Below are 19,852 nucleotides of genomic sequence, written 5' to 3'. Positions count from 1 at the left end.
TCATAGAAGATTCATTTGGTTGGCACACCTCACATCATCATCATTTGAGCTTTAAAAAAAACAATGAAATGCTTGGGTTGAAATCTCCTTTTTCGCACATTTGCTTAGCTCAGTTTGAGACGAGGCCGGGTCTAGGATTTATCTTGGGCCCCTCCAAAAATATCCAGCTAACAATTAAAATATTTTAAGATGAAATGCTTCTTATTTGTATCATCTATTAAATATTGATCGGTCAGATTAATCACAAAGAAATGTAAAAATGATGCATGTAATGAACTATGATTATATATATCTGCCCAAACAGAATATAGTCTTTTTTCAAAAAAATCCGAGCAGCTGGATAAACATATGTCTCCCTTTGCTTTCCATTTAAACTCATTGCTGTCTGAGAGAAATGGTTGATATATTGAAGACATCTCATTTCATTCCTATGGGTGAAGTTAAAACCAGACTGTAGTTAATCTGAAATATTATTATTAATAATAATTATTCTAGCTCAGTGAAAGAGGTAAAAAGACCTTAAAAACCAAGTTCTTCTCTTTTTCCTCTTTTCCCTGAGGAAAAGGTTATTCCAGCCCACTTGACACTGTCAAGTAAAACACTGGAGAAGTAAAAGTTTGGTGAGGAATCCTTACATACCCAAGGGCAAGGAAGTGGGAGTGATGCCCGGACAGCTGCGTGGTTCATAAACTCTCTGGCGCTTAAAACCTCCAACACCCTTGCTGCATCTACAGCGAACCTCTCAAAAGCTTGTAAGATAGAGCCAGAGAGCTGGTCCGGCCAGCTGTTGTCATGTTCAATTCGTCAGGGAAGAGAGAGCTGTAGAAATGGACCCTTGTTGAGTGTATCACACTCCTCCTAAAGAGCGAGTCTGTTGCTTAATGTCTTCTGAAGCTCAATGAGGTAAAAATGGCAAGTGCTGTGGGACAAACAAAAACATCGTAACTCCAAAATGCGACCTCAGGCCCGAATGACCCCATCACACCATGAAAGTTCAATAAGACCAGCTGTGGAACTGGAGACCATGTGTGTGGAGAACACGAGATCAACCACGTATGTTGCTTGGGGGCAACGATTGCTTTTAACAAGGGCTAACCAGTCTTCTCTGGACAAAGCAAAGTTATGAACGCGGTCCGCATGGGTTCAAATACGTAGTACACATTCCTATTCACGTTTTGAAAACATTTGCCAATTACCTCTTAGTCCCAATTCTCTAAAAATCTCTGAAATCCTCCTATGCGCAGGCGGTGTGATGCCAAACACTTCAGATTAGATTCTATATCCCTAGATTAAATCTGGACAAGGCTGTGGGTGCTGAAATAATGTATTAATGTGGGTTAGGGCCTACTCACATTGTCCCAATCGAACCGCGCCCGGGCGTGTTTGACCCCTAAAGCCTGGTTCGATTGACTAGTGTGAGTGCACGCAACCATGCTCGGGCGCGGTTCACTTACTGCCCCAGCCCACCTCTTCCTGGTTGGAAGAGGTGGGCTGGAGCGCGGTTTGGTTTGGAAAGGGGGCAGTATGAGGGCAAATCGCGCAGGAGTGCGGAACTGAAAGAATTACGTAAATTATGCGACTGTCAATTCCTCCCCGAGATTCAGCTGTCACCGTAAAAAACATCTTATACACAGCACACTACACATGCAGGCGTGTGTCAAAACTACTCCAGATATTAGGTTTGTCAAACATAATGCAACGCTGTGTGTAACGATCCGCTTTATGATAATAAAGTACGCAAGTGTGATTTAAAAGCATAATAAGCCGTTTACTCTCGTATCGCTCTCGTATGACAATGACATCATTTAAGCAGATCGGTCAGTGCAGCGCACGAGCATGAAGTTGAACACCTCTAATAAGCCCCAAACTTAACATTGCGATGGATTCCGTTGTGCTGAGAGGGATTGCTTTGTTTACGTTTGCTTCGAAGCAGTCGCATCGTAATGATAAAAGCGGGGCCGGGTGTGGATGGTAAAGAGCAATGTGAGCGCAGGCCAGCGGGGGAGTGAGGAGGGGGGACAATCGCGCTCGGACACATTTGAGAGCAACCGGGATATATGTGAGTACGCCCTTAGTTTCTCAGCAGGGCCTTCAGGTGAAACCTTTAAATTGAAATACTCTCAGACTAACAGATGTACAACCTGATTGGATTTTATCATTAAAGATGAGTCATCAGAGTATTTTAAAACAGATTGTAAAAACCAAGTGAACATCTGCATGCTCACGTTTCCACGCTTGTCAAAACAGACTTGGCGTCTTTACAATCTCACGACAGCTTTAAGTCTCAATAGAGAAGCAAACGTGTTTGGAGATCTGTGAGAATTCAAATTATGTGTTTCAGAGGAATCGGGTTTTAAATATTAATCTTCCTAAACCTGAACCAGCCAGCCGTGCACCCTGTGCCCGTTTGAACCTCGACTTGACACCTGGGCACCAAATCATCAACCATTAAACTCCATTTATCTTTGTTACTGTCTGTAAAGATGTGTAGGCAGCTGTTTGGTGTCTTTAGTTCTAGTGACAAACAACACATCAGTGACAAGACCAATAATCGGACTTTGACCTCTCAGCTGTGTTTATTCTGGAGTTTAGAAAATAAGGAAAATATTCCAAGTGAAGTTTCAACAGACTTGCTCTTGGTACAGACTGAACTACTGCAACACATTCGCTTTGCTCCAATAACTAGCTCCTAATCTAGGTGGAATATTACACTGTAAGTGACTATTTCGCTGATCTTAACGGGACACAACTTTGTTAGTGGTCACTCACGCTTTACACTGAAATAGCACTCATCATGTGAAGCCCACAGAGACCAGCCCGGCATCCGGGTTCCATATAGTATAGGAAAATCAATATGTACAGTATAATGAATAGTATATCTGAAACCTCAGTATGCCAAAGACAGTATGGGAGAAATACTGATCTACTGCTTTTGCCAGGATTTGTCAATATGCATTGGATGGACGTTTTTCTATCCTACAGTATAGTAGTAGACGATAGGAGCTGAGGAGCCACTAAATTCAAAAGGTTATCACATTTTAATATTGGAAAACTACACTCAAAAATGTCTGGTTTTTTCAACCCATCCATGGGTCAAAAATGGACAAACCCAACCGTTGGGTTATAAATTAACCTAGGCTGGGATGTTTCAACCCAAATGTTGGGTTGGCAATGGTACCCATTGTTGGGTAAAATATAAACATTCTCTGAATTTGAATTTATGCATTTGTCAAACGCTTTTATCCAAAGCGACTTACATTGCATTGTATTATACATTTTAGTTTTTTTTTACTATGTCCAATCCCCTGCGATCGAACCTTGGCATTGCTAGTGCCATGCTCTTACCACTGAGCCACAGGAAAGTTCTCTGGGTTAATTAAATCCAAATGTTGGGTTTGTCTGTTTTAGACCCAACGTTGGGTTGAAATAACCCACATTTTTTTTTTAGAGTTTATGAATTTTAATTTAGCTACTATAAAATATATTCTTTGTGGTTTGTGTCCTTTTGGTCGTGTTTGGCTCTAACGTTTGTGTAGCATAAATAAACTGGACAGGAAGTACCAGTGTTGTTTACGTCTTGCAAAATGATCTACATACTGAAAACCAAGTAGTAGCAATTTCACTTTTTTCAGTATATCCAGTCACAAAAAGCCACACAATCTGGGCATTGTACACAGTGTTTCCGCTAGGATTTTGTGGAACTGTGGCGCTGGATGATGTCATAGGCTAATTAACATATTTGTGATGTCAACGTGTAATTTTGTGTGTTGCAACTTCAGACCCGTTTTGCTTCTACTTTCTAAACATTGTGTATTTTAATACAGCATATTGCCCAATAATGCTGTTCTAGTGTACATATTTTCTGTTTCTTTTTCATACTTGACTATCAAACAGTCAGTAACAGTGTCACGTTTTTGGAAACGCAGTTTTTTGTTCTCATTTATTCATGAGCCGGCCACCGTACGGTAAACTGAATGCGCTGCTTTTCCCTGCGCAGAGTAGTAGACGCTGAGAGAGAGAGGTGATCCCTGCTCCGGAAAAGTGAGACCTTGCAATCGCGGGCAGTAGTACTGCCGACAATTTCCCACTGAATGAAACCTAAGGTTTATCCAAAAAGATGCTAAGTTTGTCTGTATACGCCTCTACTGAACAAAAGTCGCTAAACGGGTCGGGTCGGATTTTTGGTGTGACGGCACGCCACGGCAAAATGAATCTAGCGGAAAACGCTAAAACATATCCGTATCCATGACACAATTATGCATTGAAATTTAAAGCTTGGATTGAAGTATTAGAATAAACTCTAAAAACAATAAAAAATGCAACCGCAAACACCAAGTATACTGTATATGACAGGACAACCGAATTGGTGTTTCCTATCGACTGAAACACAAAGTAACAAAGACCAATTCAACCACAAAACAAGCAGCCTTCAAAAACACAACTTCGCTTCCACGACACATGAAACTAAACATTTGAAAAATAGCTGGACATTTGAGGAAGCCTCTCATTTAACAAACACACAACAAGCTGAACGTGAAGTCAGCTACACAAACACAATGTCCATGTTGCATGCTTGTGTAATTGAGTGGATTCTTTCCGCTCCGCAGTTTTGCAGACGTGCAGAAATCAGATTAGGAGTAAGATTGCATTAGCCGCATGAAGCATATGCAGAGGCATGGAGATGCTGGTCATGACAGTAATCACATTACAAATCTGTTGGGCGTCAAACAGTACACAAATCATCTCTGTGGTCATGAAATGGAGGCGGTGGGTTGTGAGTGTTTCCATGTCAACAGAGAGGGATGAAGTAAAACTTGACCTTTATTTGCAATTGCATGATTCCTCTTTCTGTTCCTCTTTTGAGTCCGTCTGTCTCATTATGGTGGATTCTGGTTCAATTTGTTTACATTAGTCAATGCAATAGCTACCATGAAGTAACAATGAACATTTATAGCATAGCAGGTAGTAAATAAACCATGAATGTGTACTATGGCTATACATATGTGTATGTGTTGTTCCCTTTGAGATCTGATATTACACAACCTGAAATGAACTCTGTGTGAGCAGTGAGAAGGAAGCCTGCAGGATGCTGGGATGTCAATCAATCTGACTTTAACCCTTACGACATCTTTCCTGACTTAACTAGCACAAACAAACCACTGCATAAGAGTGATGGTTTCCTTTTAAAACCCTTCTGCTGGGATGACTTGTCATTTCCCGCACACTTCTCACCACACATCTGCTCAATGTACCAGTCCACGTAGACTCACATTGAGGGCGCATAATAACCCAACAATGTCACATACAGGAAATGAGGAAATCCTGTGGCATGACTTACAAAGCACTTCCAGGTCACTGTGCCTCGCTCAAGAGGAAATGGATTATGAGTCTTATTATTAAGATAAATGAATTGTCTTATTGTATATTTTTAATTAGGCCACCCATTTCTTAAGGTTGTTTCAAGCCCAGCACAAGCTACAGAGGTCTCTCTGAATGAGGCTGTCAACAGTGATCGTGTCCACCGCTGACCCAGCCCAACCAGAGCAGCTCAAACCAGACAGAGATGGTGATGCTGAGAGAGATAGCAGTAAAGTGCCTGTGGTAAGGATGCTGTAGGGATGTTCTTGGCTGTGAGACACACCCTGTAACAGTGGAGTGAGACACTGTGTAGTCTCATAAACCTAAACCACATTGTTGGCAAAGATGTGTTTTATATGCCTGTTACGCTGTATCAACTGTACAGTGTAGAACTTAATCAGAACTTAAAATAGATGAAACCGGATTTATGCATTTTTAAGTGAAACGGATCATTCAGTAGGAAATAATGTAGGCCAGGATATGATTTTATCCATTTTGATTTGATCAGGATTTGTAAGGATTTATCGGGATTTGATTGGATCATGATATAGTTGATTTCTCCCCTGCCCAGGCACTAGTAGAAAAGTTGAAAAGAAGCGTTCTCTCTTTGAGTTTTCATTTGTACATTTGGCAGACAACTTTACCAAAGTCACTCGGCTACATTTAAATGTCAACAATGTACTAAAAAAACGAAAACTTTGTTTTTATGTTTTTTGTTAAATTAAAACTTAATGAATATTTTCCTTGTTTCACAAACAATGTAGTAAAAAAGATCCCTGTTCAAAAAATGCTGTATTTTGCATGCCACGCCAGTAGCTAGCGATGTCACTTTGTAAAGAAACATATTACGTATGCGCACGTAATATGCATTTCAGTTTTCAAATGTGCATTTTTTAGTTTACACGGTAAACTATTTAACTTTAATCATTTAAGTTTTCATTATTTACTGATGTTTATTTAAATGTTTTATATGCTGTAGTGTGCCGTTTCACTGATGGATTTGCGCATTAAACATGGACGGATGTTTCATTCTCATTTATTTCAGATATCATTTCAATTTCAAGTATTTAACTATTTAACAACTTCAAGTATTTAAATAAGGTCCATATTTCTCTTCCACTCGTCATGTGGTTGCTACAGCAAATATAATAATATAAATATTATTTATATAAATAATATATGAAGAGTTTGGTTCCAAAACGCTATAAATCCATTTTGATTAATTTGAGTAAAAATGTGTTTTCTTTACAAAGAAAGTGGCAAGATGAAAACCACTATTTTCTGTTTCAAAGTTTCACATAGCATCTTTAGGTTCTAGTAACATATAAATTTCAAATCCAGATTTGAAAAGATTTTTATAAAAACTGATCATTTTTTCCCCAAAATGCAATAAATCCATTGAATCAATATAAAGTTATTTTTCATATTGAAACTGTTGAAAATATACAACAAAGTGAGTTGATCCACATATGACAGCCTCTGAACTCAATACAATACTAATCTTACATACAGGCACTGGACTAAAAATACATTCAACCAGTCATCGATCCTAAAATGAATTCAACGGGTCATCTTTTTAATGCTATAAATTAGTGCCTCATCTTCTTAATCTCCTCACGTAAATGATTAGATTTCGATGGTTTACGTTTTTCCCCACCGCAGAAACCAGCACAGGCTCATCAATGCCGTCAAAATGATTCATTATTGTGTTTGTTTGTTGAACACAAAGTAGATCAGGGAAACTAGGAGCCGACCGTTTTCAGAGCGCCGCCATTACTATTTACAATGCGTGGAATGGTGTGCTGTGATTGGTTGAGGGGATATATCGCATTCTGCAGAGAAGTGAGACTGGCATATATTGCGGTTTGGAAAAAAAGGAGAAAAACACGGCGGATATCGCATTTTGCGTAAAATTAAAAAGTCACTTTTCAATACCGACCTGATACAATACTGATTTTGGCGGAAATTCTTCTTTTAAATGGCGTTTTGGAACCAAACTCTTCATATATTTCCCAAACCACCGCTGTTGATTTGTCCATTACCACCGCGGTGGTAAAAAACTGCAATATCGGAGGCTGCACTCTCAGGACCGCATTTCTGGGAACGCATTTCTAGGACCCTGAGACAACGGAAGTAAGCGACTAGTCGAGTGCATTTCCAGAATGGACGATAATCAGAGTGCGAGTGTCAAATTTGAATATATTTTTATTAGTTCAACATTAAACACATTTAAAATTTTATTGGAAAGTTAATGTAGCCGAAGTGAGTTGCTAAATAGCCTTGAATGCAATATATAGCCACAATATAAGCTTTTAATGCTGTAAAACGAGTTGTAAGTAACGTTATATTCGTTTAGCGAAACTGTAGCACAACTGGCAAGAATTATGTTAATTTTGTCACTATGGGATGATTATTAATTCTAGACCTAGCCACCACAATAAACTGTATCGTTAGCACTCTTCGTTGTGAAACCTTGTTAATTACTCATTGTTTTTCCATTTTAAGTCATTTAAATTCATCTTAATGTTTTAATTGTCTCGTGCTCACAGTCAATTTGTTAATCCCTCGATGCATGTCTCTTCATTTTGACACTGTTTCTATAATATTGATTGTTACATTTGACATTATAATAATTGACTGTTAAAATACCATGTGCTAGATTTTGTGTGTGTGTTCAACTGTTCAGTTGTGATTTTAAATAAACACAATCTTAAATCTGCGTCCAGAGTCATCACGGTGTCTTCACTCTGTACTTGAAATGTGGTTGATCTAGTGACTGAAAAGGCTATACCATGATTTCTTGTTTATTTTTTTACTTATTATATTATGCTAGTTAGTCACAATAATTAATTGCATGAAATATAGTATTTGGGTGTAATAAACCTTTTAAAAACTAAGTAATTAGATTTGGGTGGATATACTGTCTTAGTTGCACTTTTTCAGTCCTCAAAAAGGGTCCTTGGTATTACGGTTCTCTCCTAACTCCGATTCGGTAGGTGGCGCTGTAAAAACCAATTAGGGTCCCAGAAGTGCGACCCCAGAAGTGCGGTCCTGAGAGTGCAGCCTCCGATATTGTAGTCGGATAATATTGCACAGCCCTAAAAAGCCATGCGCCTCAAAGCCGTGGGACCGTGTTAAATCAACTGCACAGTGATGCCGTTTCATTTGTAGAGCGAAGTTTATTGAATTGCATTTGACGCCACTGTGGGACAGAACACCGGTCCATCCATTTTTCTTAAAAATTACTTCAAATTATTCCGGCCCACCCACAATTTTACAGGCCCACCTATCATCTACTTTCTGTATCCGCCTCTGGCCACAACACCTAAAGTTTTCTGCTTCTAGTTAACAACTGTGTTATGTAAACATCCCCTTGTAGTGCATTCAATGTATACACTATATCAGTATGTGAGTTACTGTATATAGGAATCAACACACGATGTTGGCATTTGGGCCACTGGAATTACAAATCAGACACATAATACACATAAGACCAAAGTCATGCTTAAAAGTCAATTTTGTCTTCACATTGTCTTTACAGACTAACTTAATGACGTCACTGAACATGCAAAAAATAAAACAGAAGGCTAAACTTGCATCATTTCATCTTTATACAGAGTTCCATAGGCTGTGCTTGAATTCGAGTTTCTGTCTGCACTGTAGGATATTTAGTTTGATAAAGCTTTTATCAACACATAAAGAAGCATCTGTCAGATTCATTAAGTACTGTGTATGTCTAAGAGATGATGATTCTTTAGCTGGTATCGTTATTTTCCTCAATGTTTTAAAATGGAAAACCAAACACAATGTGTACACACATACACACTTTAAATTGTGCTTTAACAGAGCTATCCCTCACAACAATCTAACTGGATGAATGAACTACACTGTTGTTGCTTTGAAGGGTCTAAAGGGAGAGGTATTGGGCTAAGAAGCACTAATGCATTCAGTTACACATTCATGCAGGACACAACCACAAAGGAGACTTTGAACTAACCCCGCTGGGCAACAAAGACTGAGGGAATTAAAAGTGATGTACAGCGGTCAAGAGGCTGAATAGAATACAAAGTACTAATCAGCTGAACAAATAAAAAATATTTTTTCAATCCTGCAGGTTTCTCTTCAGAAAGGTGTCATACGACAAGGTCAAAATAAGCTTCAGGGAAGGAGGGGAAATGAGTGTAACAGATAGACTGAATTCCATTTTCTCATATCTGAACTCAATGGATCTACTTCAAATTATAACTCTGAGGCTCTGGCTGAGAATTTACCCCAAACCAGAAATTAACAGCACCAGATTTTGCTATCGCTAATAGCTTAACAAGTTAAGACATTGTTTCTGTCCAAAAATGAAAAAATTATCCCAGATCCAAACAACTTGGGTACTTTTTCCATCAAATAAAAAGGAATGAGGACAAAGGCCTACCTAGTGTTTTAAAATCATATGACAGCTTTGTACAAGAGACACGCTTGATTCTCACGTGGACACACGTGGTCAATACTTTGATGTGAAAGAACAGCTCGGATAAGATATAAACAACCATTTTTCTGTTTTACACAAAAGAAAAGATACACGCTTTCAAAGACATTAGTTATTAATGACAGAATTAACATTTTCTGTGTGAACTGGCCCTTTAAGAAAAGGAATTAGAATAGGAAGGTGTCTAAAAACAGCTAAGCAATCTGCCAATAATTCACCACATTGTTCATGTATTCTTAACTAAAAACAAAACACACAATTTTTGTGCGCCCTTGCCGCCTCATTCTGAGTCACTGACCTTCTGAAAGAGTGTGACACCCCTATTATTCTTTTTGAAGTCCCCCGGTGACAGAGAGAGAGAGCGAGAGAGGGAAGGGAAGCGAGAGGGGAACCATCTGTCAACTGCCCCACAGATCAATGGCACCAGCGGCAAGGCTAAATATGTTGCCCACCACGACTTGAAAATAATTCAAGCCAGTGAGGTTTATTTTTAAGTTCCCACTTTGACATTTTTTTACATTTATTTCAACATATATAACGTAAGCCCGCTTTATTATTAAAATAACACATGCTGTATTGACACTATCGGTGCAGATTGTAAAAATGATCATCAGTAATCCAATTCACAGCCTTGGGGAACAGGAGCAAGGATGCAAACGCTGAAGATTAGGGCAGTGTGTCAACTCTGAATGGTACAATAGTAAAGCAAATATACCCCTGGAACAACCCCCCACCCCCCGATTGGAGCACAGATTGGTCTCGCCCAATGCATGCACAGATGCGATGCGTGAGCTTGCAATGTAAACAAAAGGGGTCGTGGAAATTGTTTAATGCATCAATGCACTGTTTCACAGGAAATAAAAATGACAATGATGATTAACATGCAGATTTAGCATCAAGCAAATAGATGTGAGGAGGGTATGTAGCTATGTGAGCAGCACAGAATGAAAAGGAAACAGAAAGGTGGTTGCTAAGCAGGAGCAGGGCCGGGTTGAGAAATGAAGATGCGAGGATGTTGGGTCTGTCGGTCAGGCAGGTTGTTAGCATTGCTCATTCCTCAGCATTGCAAGCAGATTAGCAGATCTTTGGTATTACTTACCGAACATCTGACTGAAGAGAAGCTGTTCCAGGTCTCCAAGCACTGTTACAACCAATTCCGGATCCACCTTTAGAAAAGTCTTGTCCCCTTCCTCAGGTTCTGATGCTTCTTTCCCACCTCCCGGGTTGGCTGCTCCAGTAGTTCCACTTACAGACTTCTTACCATTAGATTTAGCTTTGCTTGACAGGATCTCATCATCTGACTTGTCCTCTGCCAGATCTTGAGACTTGCTAATGGGTTTGACCTCAGCATATGGACCCCTAGGTATTCGACTGGGTTTGCTCAGGTTGGAAGGCGGACTGAAAGGTTTTGGTTTTCCCTGAAACAAAGAATGTTCAGACTTGGAAAGGTTCTTGGAAAGCGGAACACCCTTCCCAGTGCCTCCTCCAGCATCTTTGAGCTTTGAGCCAGACTTGTTCTGTCCCGCCACTGGCTTTTCCATATCATCCGACCACTTGGGCTGGTACAGGTGCATCTTTTTCTCCAAGTCCGTAAGCACACACAGATTGGTCAAAGACTTCTGTTTGCGCAAGCTGCTAGGCACTGGAAGATGTCCCTCAGAATTACCGGCTCGGTAGACTTTTAACTCAGTCCGAGGAGCAGCTTGTGGGAGCCCTGACTTGCCCCTTTTCGCAGCCATGCCCCCGACTCCTTTGGATCCCGCCTGGCCCTGAGGGGTCTTGGCTGTGGAGGTTTTGTCAGCCTCAGTATCCAGATCTACTCCTTGTCCTCTTGGGCTACCCCCAAGAATTCCTCCTGCATAAAACCACGTAAAAGCATCAGTAAGTCAAACGGTTTCACAAAGAGCAAAAGAAGAGACAGTGCAAGGTCCGCAAGCTCTGTCGCTTGCGTCCAAATCCTTATCACAGGGAAAACGAGCTCTCCAATAACACATAGAGAAAGAACGTTAGACCGATCCTGTATTGACATAGAGAAAGACCGGTAGACCGATCCTGTATTGAAGAGGTAATCCGTGTGTCTGGTGTCTTTAGCATGTAAATCCAGCATCTGGCTCCGCTCAGTCAGACTGCCTCTGTTGCAGCTGCTCTAGTGCTACATACTCACTCATTCTCTCTCTCTCTCTCTCTCTCTCTCTCTCTCTCTCTCTCTCTCTCTCTCTCTCTCTCTCTCCTCCCTCCAGCAGAATGACTTGCTGCTTAGCCGTGCAGCAGCAGAATGACACAGAAGACAGACGCAGAAACAGTCCCTCCCCTCGCTCCCCCACGCTCATTCAACCACACACACACCTTCCTCCACCCCCTTCTCTATCTCTCTCTCACACCCACTCTAAAGATGCTATACTGCTCCCTTGCACAAGTGTTATGGCATGAGGGACCAGTGATAAATTACATGTTCTTTTTTAAACAGTTGCCTGCCTGCCAGCATGCTTCCTCTTCTGACCGTCTTTGGTTTCACTACAACGTTCTGTTAATATAAAACCAATGTTTTAACTGCAAGGAAATAGCCATTAACACTATACTGTCATGCTCACTTAAGTGTACAAGGTTGGTTTAACCAACTTTATCGGTCACAATAAAGCTTATGCTTTCTGTACTGTAAACGTAACTGTAACCGTTGTGCTAATTTGAACTGAAGGGACACATGGCCTTGCAACTTCCAAAAATTTAAATTGCATCTTAGACAATAAAGTTGCCCGATTATTTAGTTTCGATAAAATACTGTGGTAGAAATCAATTATTCACATATCTACATTGGTCAGTCAAATCATGTATATTTTGCTTTGTACTGTAAACTGTACCGTCATTTACCAAACCACATGTCTCTTTTTTCCTGTAAAACACAAAAGGAGTCATCACCAAAATGTCAAAGTTACAATAAAACTGTATGGAGATACAGTCTGTCAAGTTCAGTTGCAATTTTGGTTTAATACAAATTAAAAATAAATAATATACGTACATAATTGGTTTATAATTTATATTGCACATAACAAAATATGATATATTATATTATATTATATATACACAGTATATATATATATATATATATACATATTAGAAAAAATATAAAAATATATCTTGGGGTATCCAGTGAGCCAACACTGTGCCACTGGTGCCCCTTCTAAACAAAGCCATGCATGAAGACTCTGGCCAGTGTTGGGTAAGTTACTCTGAAAAAGTAATTAATTACTAGTTACTAATTACACATTCGATAATGTAATTAGATTACTGTACAAGTTACTCTCTTCAAAAAGTATTTAATTACTTATTACTAATTACTTTCTATATCCTATATCAACCTTGAGGAGTTAAGTGATTGAAGGATAGACATGAAACAGCTCTTTTAATTCATTCAAATAAATAATATAAAACTAAATAAAGTATTATTATTAATTACAAATGTGAGAATTATACATTAAAGCATGGATTTTAAAGATAGACTTTGAATTTTGATGTAAATTCCTCTTCTGCACACACATATATTACACAAAGTATTTAGTTTAATTACATCAGAAGTAACTGTAATTAAATTACAAAAAAATAAGAGTAATCCCTTACTTCACTTTTTCAAGGGAAAAGTAATTAAATTACATTAACTAATTACTTAGTAACTAGTTACACCCAACACTGCCTCTGGCAATAACAAATGTACAGGAAATTAGGTGTCAGCTTTGATGTGACTGAAGGACACTCAGAAGGAAAAGACTGAAATTGGTGAAGACCGTCCTCCATTTTGACACTGAATGGACCTAATTTTCTGGCAGAGTTTGGAAGGGCATGTCACAATAATACGATGCACACGAGAACATACACAGCTTCCTTCCTCTAAAGCCGAAAGGGACGTGAGTGTGTTTGAATCCATTTCGAGAGTGCTCTACTTTGTTTTGTCATTTCACTGTTCTAACCAACTGACCTCACCCAGCTTCTTAACTCAAAGAAATGGTGTTGATAAACCAGGATCACCTATTTGATTATGCTGTCATATTTTTATCAAGTCTCAAATACTAATCGTCAGCAAATAAAAGTGTTAACACACTTAAAACAAAAACAAACTCCAATATCCCTCAACATTTATCTGGCATAGAATCAATGATCTCTGGTAAAGTGCATGCTTTTAAGGTGGTGCATTATTTTATCCATTACTACATGTGTTAATACCTCAGTTTCTAACCATCATGCACTTTATGCACTAATTCATGATGGCAACGTAAAACCGGCTACTATACAAGTCAATGAGTAAATTGATGAACACGAACGAACGTTAGCAGTTTTTGGCAGCTATCCAAAGAGCAAACGAAATATTCAAATGTAACAAACAGCTTTAAATGAAACAGTGTTGCTACTGTCTTTCAGAAACGGTTGTGAACATCCTTCAAAAGCTGCTCACTTGCACACCACTGGACAGTTATTTGTATTTTCGTACATCACTTTTTTATATTTGACAGATATAGAGGAACTCTTGACCCTTTTATGGAAATTAATTATTGCTAAATTATAGTAAGTCTAATACATATTTCTTTCTTTTTTTTAACCGTTTTACCACAAAAATCAGTTTTTCGTCCACCAGGCAGCAACAAGTAATTTCAGGAATAATTCATTTATGTGGTAAACAGTCCAGGATGCTCTTAAAACACTTTTTAAAAAGTTAAATACTCAAAACAAGCCCCTTGCTTTGGCAGACCACTAATCAAAAGATTTTCTTGAACATTCCTCTAAACAGTTAACTTCATTTGGTGATGTAACTCCATGTTTCTAATCTCAGCTGTTATTGAGGAAAGAGAAGAGATGCAAACCAGCAGGCGAGACCCGAGTTGTTCCCTGTAGAGGCATTAATGTCACACTGGACATAAAATGGAAGGAATAACACAGAGCTGGATGTGATCACGGGGGAGCTCTTGCTTATAAACACCACTCTGTTTTGAGCGTGCTCAGCAGTACAGCTAGGGATAGCTACACTCACGTAAATTTCACCACAGGTAGCCACCCCGTCTCTTGCTCGCCGGGTTTTAACACTGAGCCGACTGTCCGGCGCTGGTCACACAGACACCGTTGAGAAACTGCTGGACAAACTTCAGAGAACTACTCAATATTCAGCTAGAGTTCAACATTTAAAGTCTGATTACATGATCCATCTATCATTTGGTAAACTTACAGTGGAGACTGCTGTACATAAGTGTCTTCTTGTTTATTTCCTTAAATGCAGAGTTTTTATTAATAATTTAGAGAGCAGTGTTTTGTTATGGACAATTTTTATTGGCCTCATACTAAAATATGATGTATTAGATTTCAATGTGCATTTATAAAGATATGTTTTTACATATATTTAAAATATATAAAGATTTATATATATATATATTCTGCATGGCAGATTAGTTACTTTAGTTATTTATCATACTTATTGTAATGTGCCTCAGCCTACGGCAATGTCTTAAAACCGCAAGAATTATGTGAGAAAATGTCACTATAGGCAGTTTTCTAAATACAACTTTCAAACTTAAGATCATATTAGAATGATCTTGATGCACGATATTTATTTTTTGCCGATATTTTTTGAGTCATTTTAACCGATAGCTGATACTGATATACTGCAAGTCTTTTTTGATGATGACAAAACAAAAGGTGCGTTTTTCTATCATGGCATTTCCAAAAGTGCGCCACTAGGGTGCTCTAAAACCACTTATTACCCAAAATTTTAAATCTGTAATAAAAAAGCAATCGTTATATTTATTTACGTGTCTCTGTTATATAACAAAACTTTTGTTTAATTTTTTTATTTTACATAATTACATGAAGTTTGTAAAGGGAGTTTTACTGTTTGACAGCAATAAAACAGCATATAGTAATAATGTCTAATAAAACCTTTAAGGAAAAAACCCAACAACTATTTAACAAGTAGATACCAAGTGTTTTCCATACAGACTTATTGAGAATTGTTGAATAATGATCAAAGAAATCACTTGTTTTAATGGCCAATAGCTTTAGCTGTAGCTTAGCATCAGTGTAAATTTGCTGTCCCCTCAAAATAAACTCAACACACAGCCATTAATGTCTAAACCGCTGGCAACAAAAGTGAGTACACTCCTAAGTGAAAATGTCCAAATTGGGCCCAATTAGCCATTTTCCCTCCCTGGTGTCATGTGATTCTTTAGTGTTACAAGGTCTCAGGTGTGAATGGGGAGCAGGTGTGTTAAATTTGGTGTTATCGCTCTCATTCTCTCATACTGGTCACTGGAAGTTCAACATGGCACCTCATGACAAAGACCTCTCTGAGGATCTGAAAAAGAATGGTTGCTCTACATAAAGATGGCCTAGGCTAAAAGAAGATTGCCAAGACCCTGAAACGGAGCTGCAGCATGGTGGCCAAGACCATACAGCGGTTTAACAGGACAGGTTCCACTCAGAACACCTCGCCATGGTCGACCAAAGAAGTTGAGTGCACGTGCTCAGCGTCATATCCAGAGGTTGTCTTTGGGAAATAGACGTATGAGTGCCACCAGCATTGCTGCAAGGTTGAGGGGGTGGGGGATCAGCCTGTCAGTGTTCAGACCATACGCCGCACAGTGCATCAAATTGGTCTGCATGGCTTTCGTCCCAGAAGGAAGCCTCTTCTAAAGATGATGCACAAGAAAGCCTGCAAACAGTTTGCTGAAGACAAGAAGACTAAGGACATGGATTACTGGAACCCTGTCCTGTGGTCTGAGGAGACCAAGATAAACTTATTTGGTTCAGATGGTGTCAAGCGTGTGTGGCGGCAACCAGATGAGGAGTACAAAGACAAGTGTGTCTTGCCTACAGTCAAGCATGGTGGTGGGAGTGTCATGGTCTGGGGCTGCATGAGTGCTGCCGGCACTGGGGAGCTACAGTTCATTGAGGGGACCATGAATGCCAACATGTACTGTGACATACTGAAGCAGAGCATGATCCCCTCCTTTCGGAGACTGGGCCACAGGGCAGTATTCCAACATGATAACGACCCCAAAAGAATCTGAGGGTAAAGGTGATGGACTGGCCAAGCATGTCTCCAGACCTAAACCTTATTGAGCATCTGTGGGGCATCCTAAAAAGGAAGGTGGAAGAGCACAAGGTCTCTAACATCCACCAGCCCTGTGATGTTGTCATGGAGGAGTGGAAGAGGACTCCAGTGGCAACCTGTGAAGCTCTGGTGAACTCCATGCCTAAGAGGGTTAAGGCAGTGCTGGAAAATAATGGTGGCACTTTGGGTCCAATTTGGACATTTTCAGTTACTCACTTTTGTTGCCAGCGGTTTAGACATTAATGGCTGTGTGTTGAGTTAGTTTGAGGGGACAGCAAATTTACACTGTTATACAAGCTGTACACTCACTACTTTACATTGTAGCAAAGTGTCATTTCTTCAGTATTGTCACATGAAAAGATATAATAAAATATTTACAAAAATGTGAGGGGTGTACTCACTTCTGTGAGATACTGTACATTCATAAATACCTACAGACTCTGTGCTGACTGATTATGGCTCACTGATAGAGCGAATGTGTGGATGGACACGACAGGAGTAACGTTACAGGACTGTGCTATAGCATTAGCCTATAGCTGACAAACTAACAACACAGCTGTGAAATAACGAACTTATCGTGTGCTTGTGAAATATGAATCATGTGTGTGTGGGCTCATTATATAACATTACATAAGACTGACGGATCAGATTTTACAGAACATCGCGCTGTCTGCATACTTTGTTTGAAAACAAAGACGGTTCTTTTACAAGACATCCAACGTACACAATGGGTAATATATTCACAGTTCTCCGATTTATTACGTTTGTGGACCTAAAGTGCAAATGGATGTTATATTGTGAATGCTTGGCATGGAGGATTTAGCAGTGTGAGCTTGACTGGATTTCTGAGTGACGTGCAGTATCGTAATAAAGGTATGTTGCGCCATTACGAATGTATGATCTGATTTGGACTCCTCACGCAAATTATTTTATTACTGCTGCTAGAGCATATATTTTATAAAACTGTGTTCGGATATCAATGAGAAACAGTGTTTGATGTTTATTACAGTCGTTGAACAAAAATAATTAGTAAATTAAAAAGTTGAGAAACAAAAATACGTAGGGCCCTTAATGGTAGCACAAAATGTCAGAACACCGGCTTAACCTAAAACCTTGTCAGTTTTTAACACAATGATAGTTCAGACGCATTAAGACATTTTTCATATCGGGCCGAAATTTTATTTATAAGCCAATATCGGCCGATTATATCTGCGTGCCGATAATATTGTGTATGCCTAGATCTTACAAACATTTTTTCATAAATCAAGTGGAGCTGTAGTTTTAAACATTTGCCATTGGTTCTGTATGAATCCTCAAAGTTTCCAAAGTAACTTCACACAATGCCAGTATGAATGGCAATAAAACACATGCAACGCCTTATTAAAAATACTTTATGAGGTGATCATTTTATGCTTTCTTTTTATTTGTGGAGTTGTGTGCAACATTTATAAAATCTTTGAACAAATGTGTTGCTTTGGCTTACAGTAGACCTTACTTTTTGAAAGCTTTCTTTAAAATGAAAAATGACTATAACTTACAGCTAAACTATATACACCACACCCGAGTGTGACTCAGATATCAGCCAAGATTTCCAAAAACAAAACCACGCAGAGCAGAGGAACTGACAAACTCATGAGGAAATCCTCTTTACAAGTCTAAAAGTCTAATATGACTAATACTGATGAATGAACAGCCTATAAGTTAAGGTTAAGGCTATTAAATAGCAGTCCCAAACTAGGTTTGAGCCATCACCGTAATATAAACATATATCTGACAGGACAAGATGGTTTGTTTTTCTGAGGTGAACGACTTTATTTCGTAACAAATTAAGACACTAAAGGTCAGTTTATGGTTCTGCGTAGGACCTATGCCGTAACATACGGCGTAGCCTACTTACGTAGACGACGCCGTCGTGAACATTTATGGTTCTGCGTTGAGAGTATGCGTCATACTGCAATTACACCGCCGAAACGCTAGTTGGCTCTTTGTGTTTTCATGGGTTTGCTCTTCTTCGCCGATGTTTTGTGTGTGTGTATGCTAGTGTTTGCAAACGACAATGGAAGCTGATCGCATCTTAATGGAGTTGGAGCTGATCGAAGTAGAAAAACAGTTACTTTTAATTAAATTACTTAAACAAAAAGCTAGAAACTCTTTATAGTCCGCCGAAGAGGAGTCATACAGATGCGTGTATTTCCGAACCTCTTCAATTAGACGCTCAGTAACTTGGTCGATGTCGATGCTCACCATGTTGTTCTTTTGTGGACTCTGAACTTGCCGGAAGAAGACACCAGAGAAGAAGATGCCGGAAATGCGTAGAAGGAAGTACGATGCTGCCAAACCAACCAATCACAGCGCTTGCGGTCCGGTTGAGTTGACGCGTTGTTACATTTTTGGAGAGGTGCGCCTCAGGCTATGGCGTAGGGTACGCACAGGGTACGCGGCTCTGGTCCTACGCAGAACCATAAACTGACCTTAAATTACGTCACTGGAACGTTATTTGGTACATCGCTGGGACAAAAATATGTGATCCTGGATTAAAAATAGTCTTAAGTAGCAGCACGAGAACAGTTGTGCAAGGCAGCCATTCTTTGTATTATTATTTTGGGTTTACCACAGAAATGTAGGCTATGGCTGCACATATGGGAATAAAACTGAACAGATTGTTGTCATGTACTTGATATTTGACTCGTTAATTTATTAATCTACCCATTCATTCATTGTTGCTTCTAAAATTAATGCGTCGGTCGATTCTGGCTTGAAAAACGTTTTTGATACAATTTTGTTGAAAGCTTCGCTATCTCTACTTTACACGACACGCTCACACTGACGTCACGCAAACCAATCAATCAAACGCGAAATAATCTCATAACTATTTATGATTTTTTTTAAATGAGAACTTACCAAGCCCAACAGCTGTTGAAGGT

General features: G+C 39.3%; 1 protein-coding gene across 3 annotated transcripts in view; it reads right to left on the bottom strand.

Moving 5' to 3' along the window:
* nav1a (neuron navigator 1a) overlaps nt 1-19,852 on the bottom strand; it is a 121,453-nt gene that overhangs the window by 81,629 nt on the left and 19,972 nt on the right. For 2 of the 3 annotated variants that reach the window (XM_057363211.1, XM_057363212.1), the window contains exon 4: nt 10,938-11,693. The exons of the other annotated variant lie outside the window; for it this stretch is intronic. In XM_057363211.1, coding sequence (XP_057219194.1) covers nt 10,938-11,693 — 756 coding nt within the window. The remainder of the gene's footprint in view (nt 1-10,937; nt 11,694-19,852) is intronic. 3 annotated transcript variants of the gene reach the window in all.

This window comes from Triplophysa rosa, linkage group LG21, assembly GCF_024868665.1.
Source record: "Triplophysa rosa linkage group LG21, Trosa_1v2, whole genome shotgun sequence".
In the NCBI taxonomy this organism is placed as follows: domain Eukaryota; kingdom Metazoa; phylum Chordata; class Actinopteri; order Cypriniformes; family Nemacheilidae; genus Triplophysa; species Triplophysa rosa.
The sequence above is the reverse complement of the archived record's forward strand: the minus strand, read 5'-3'. Positions and strand labels throughout refer to the sequence as shown.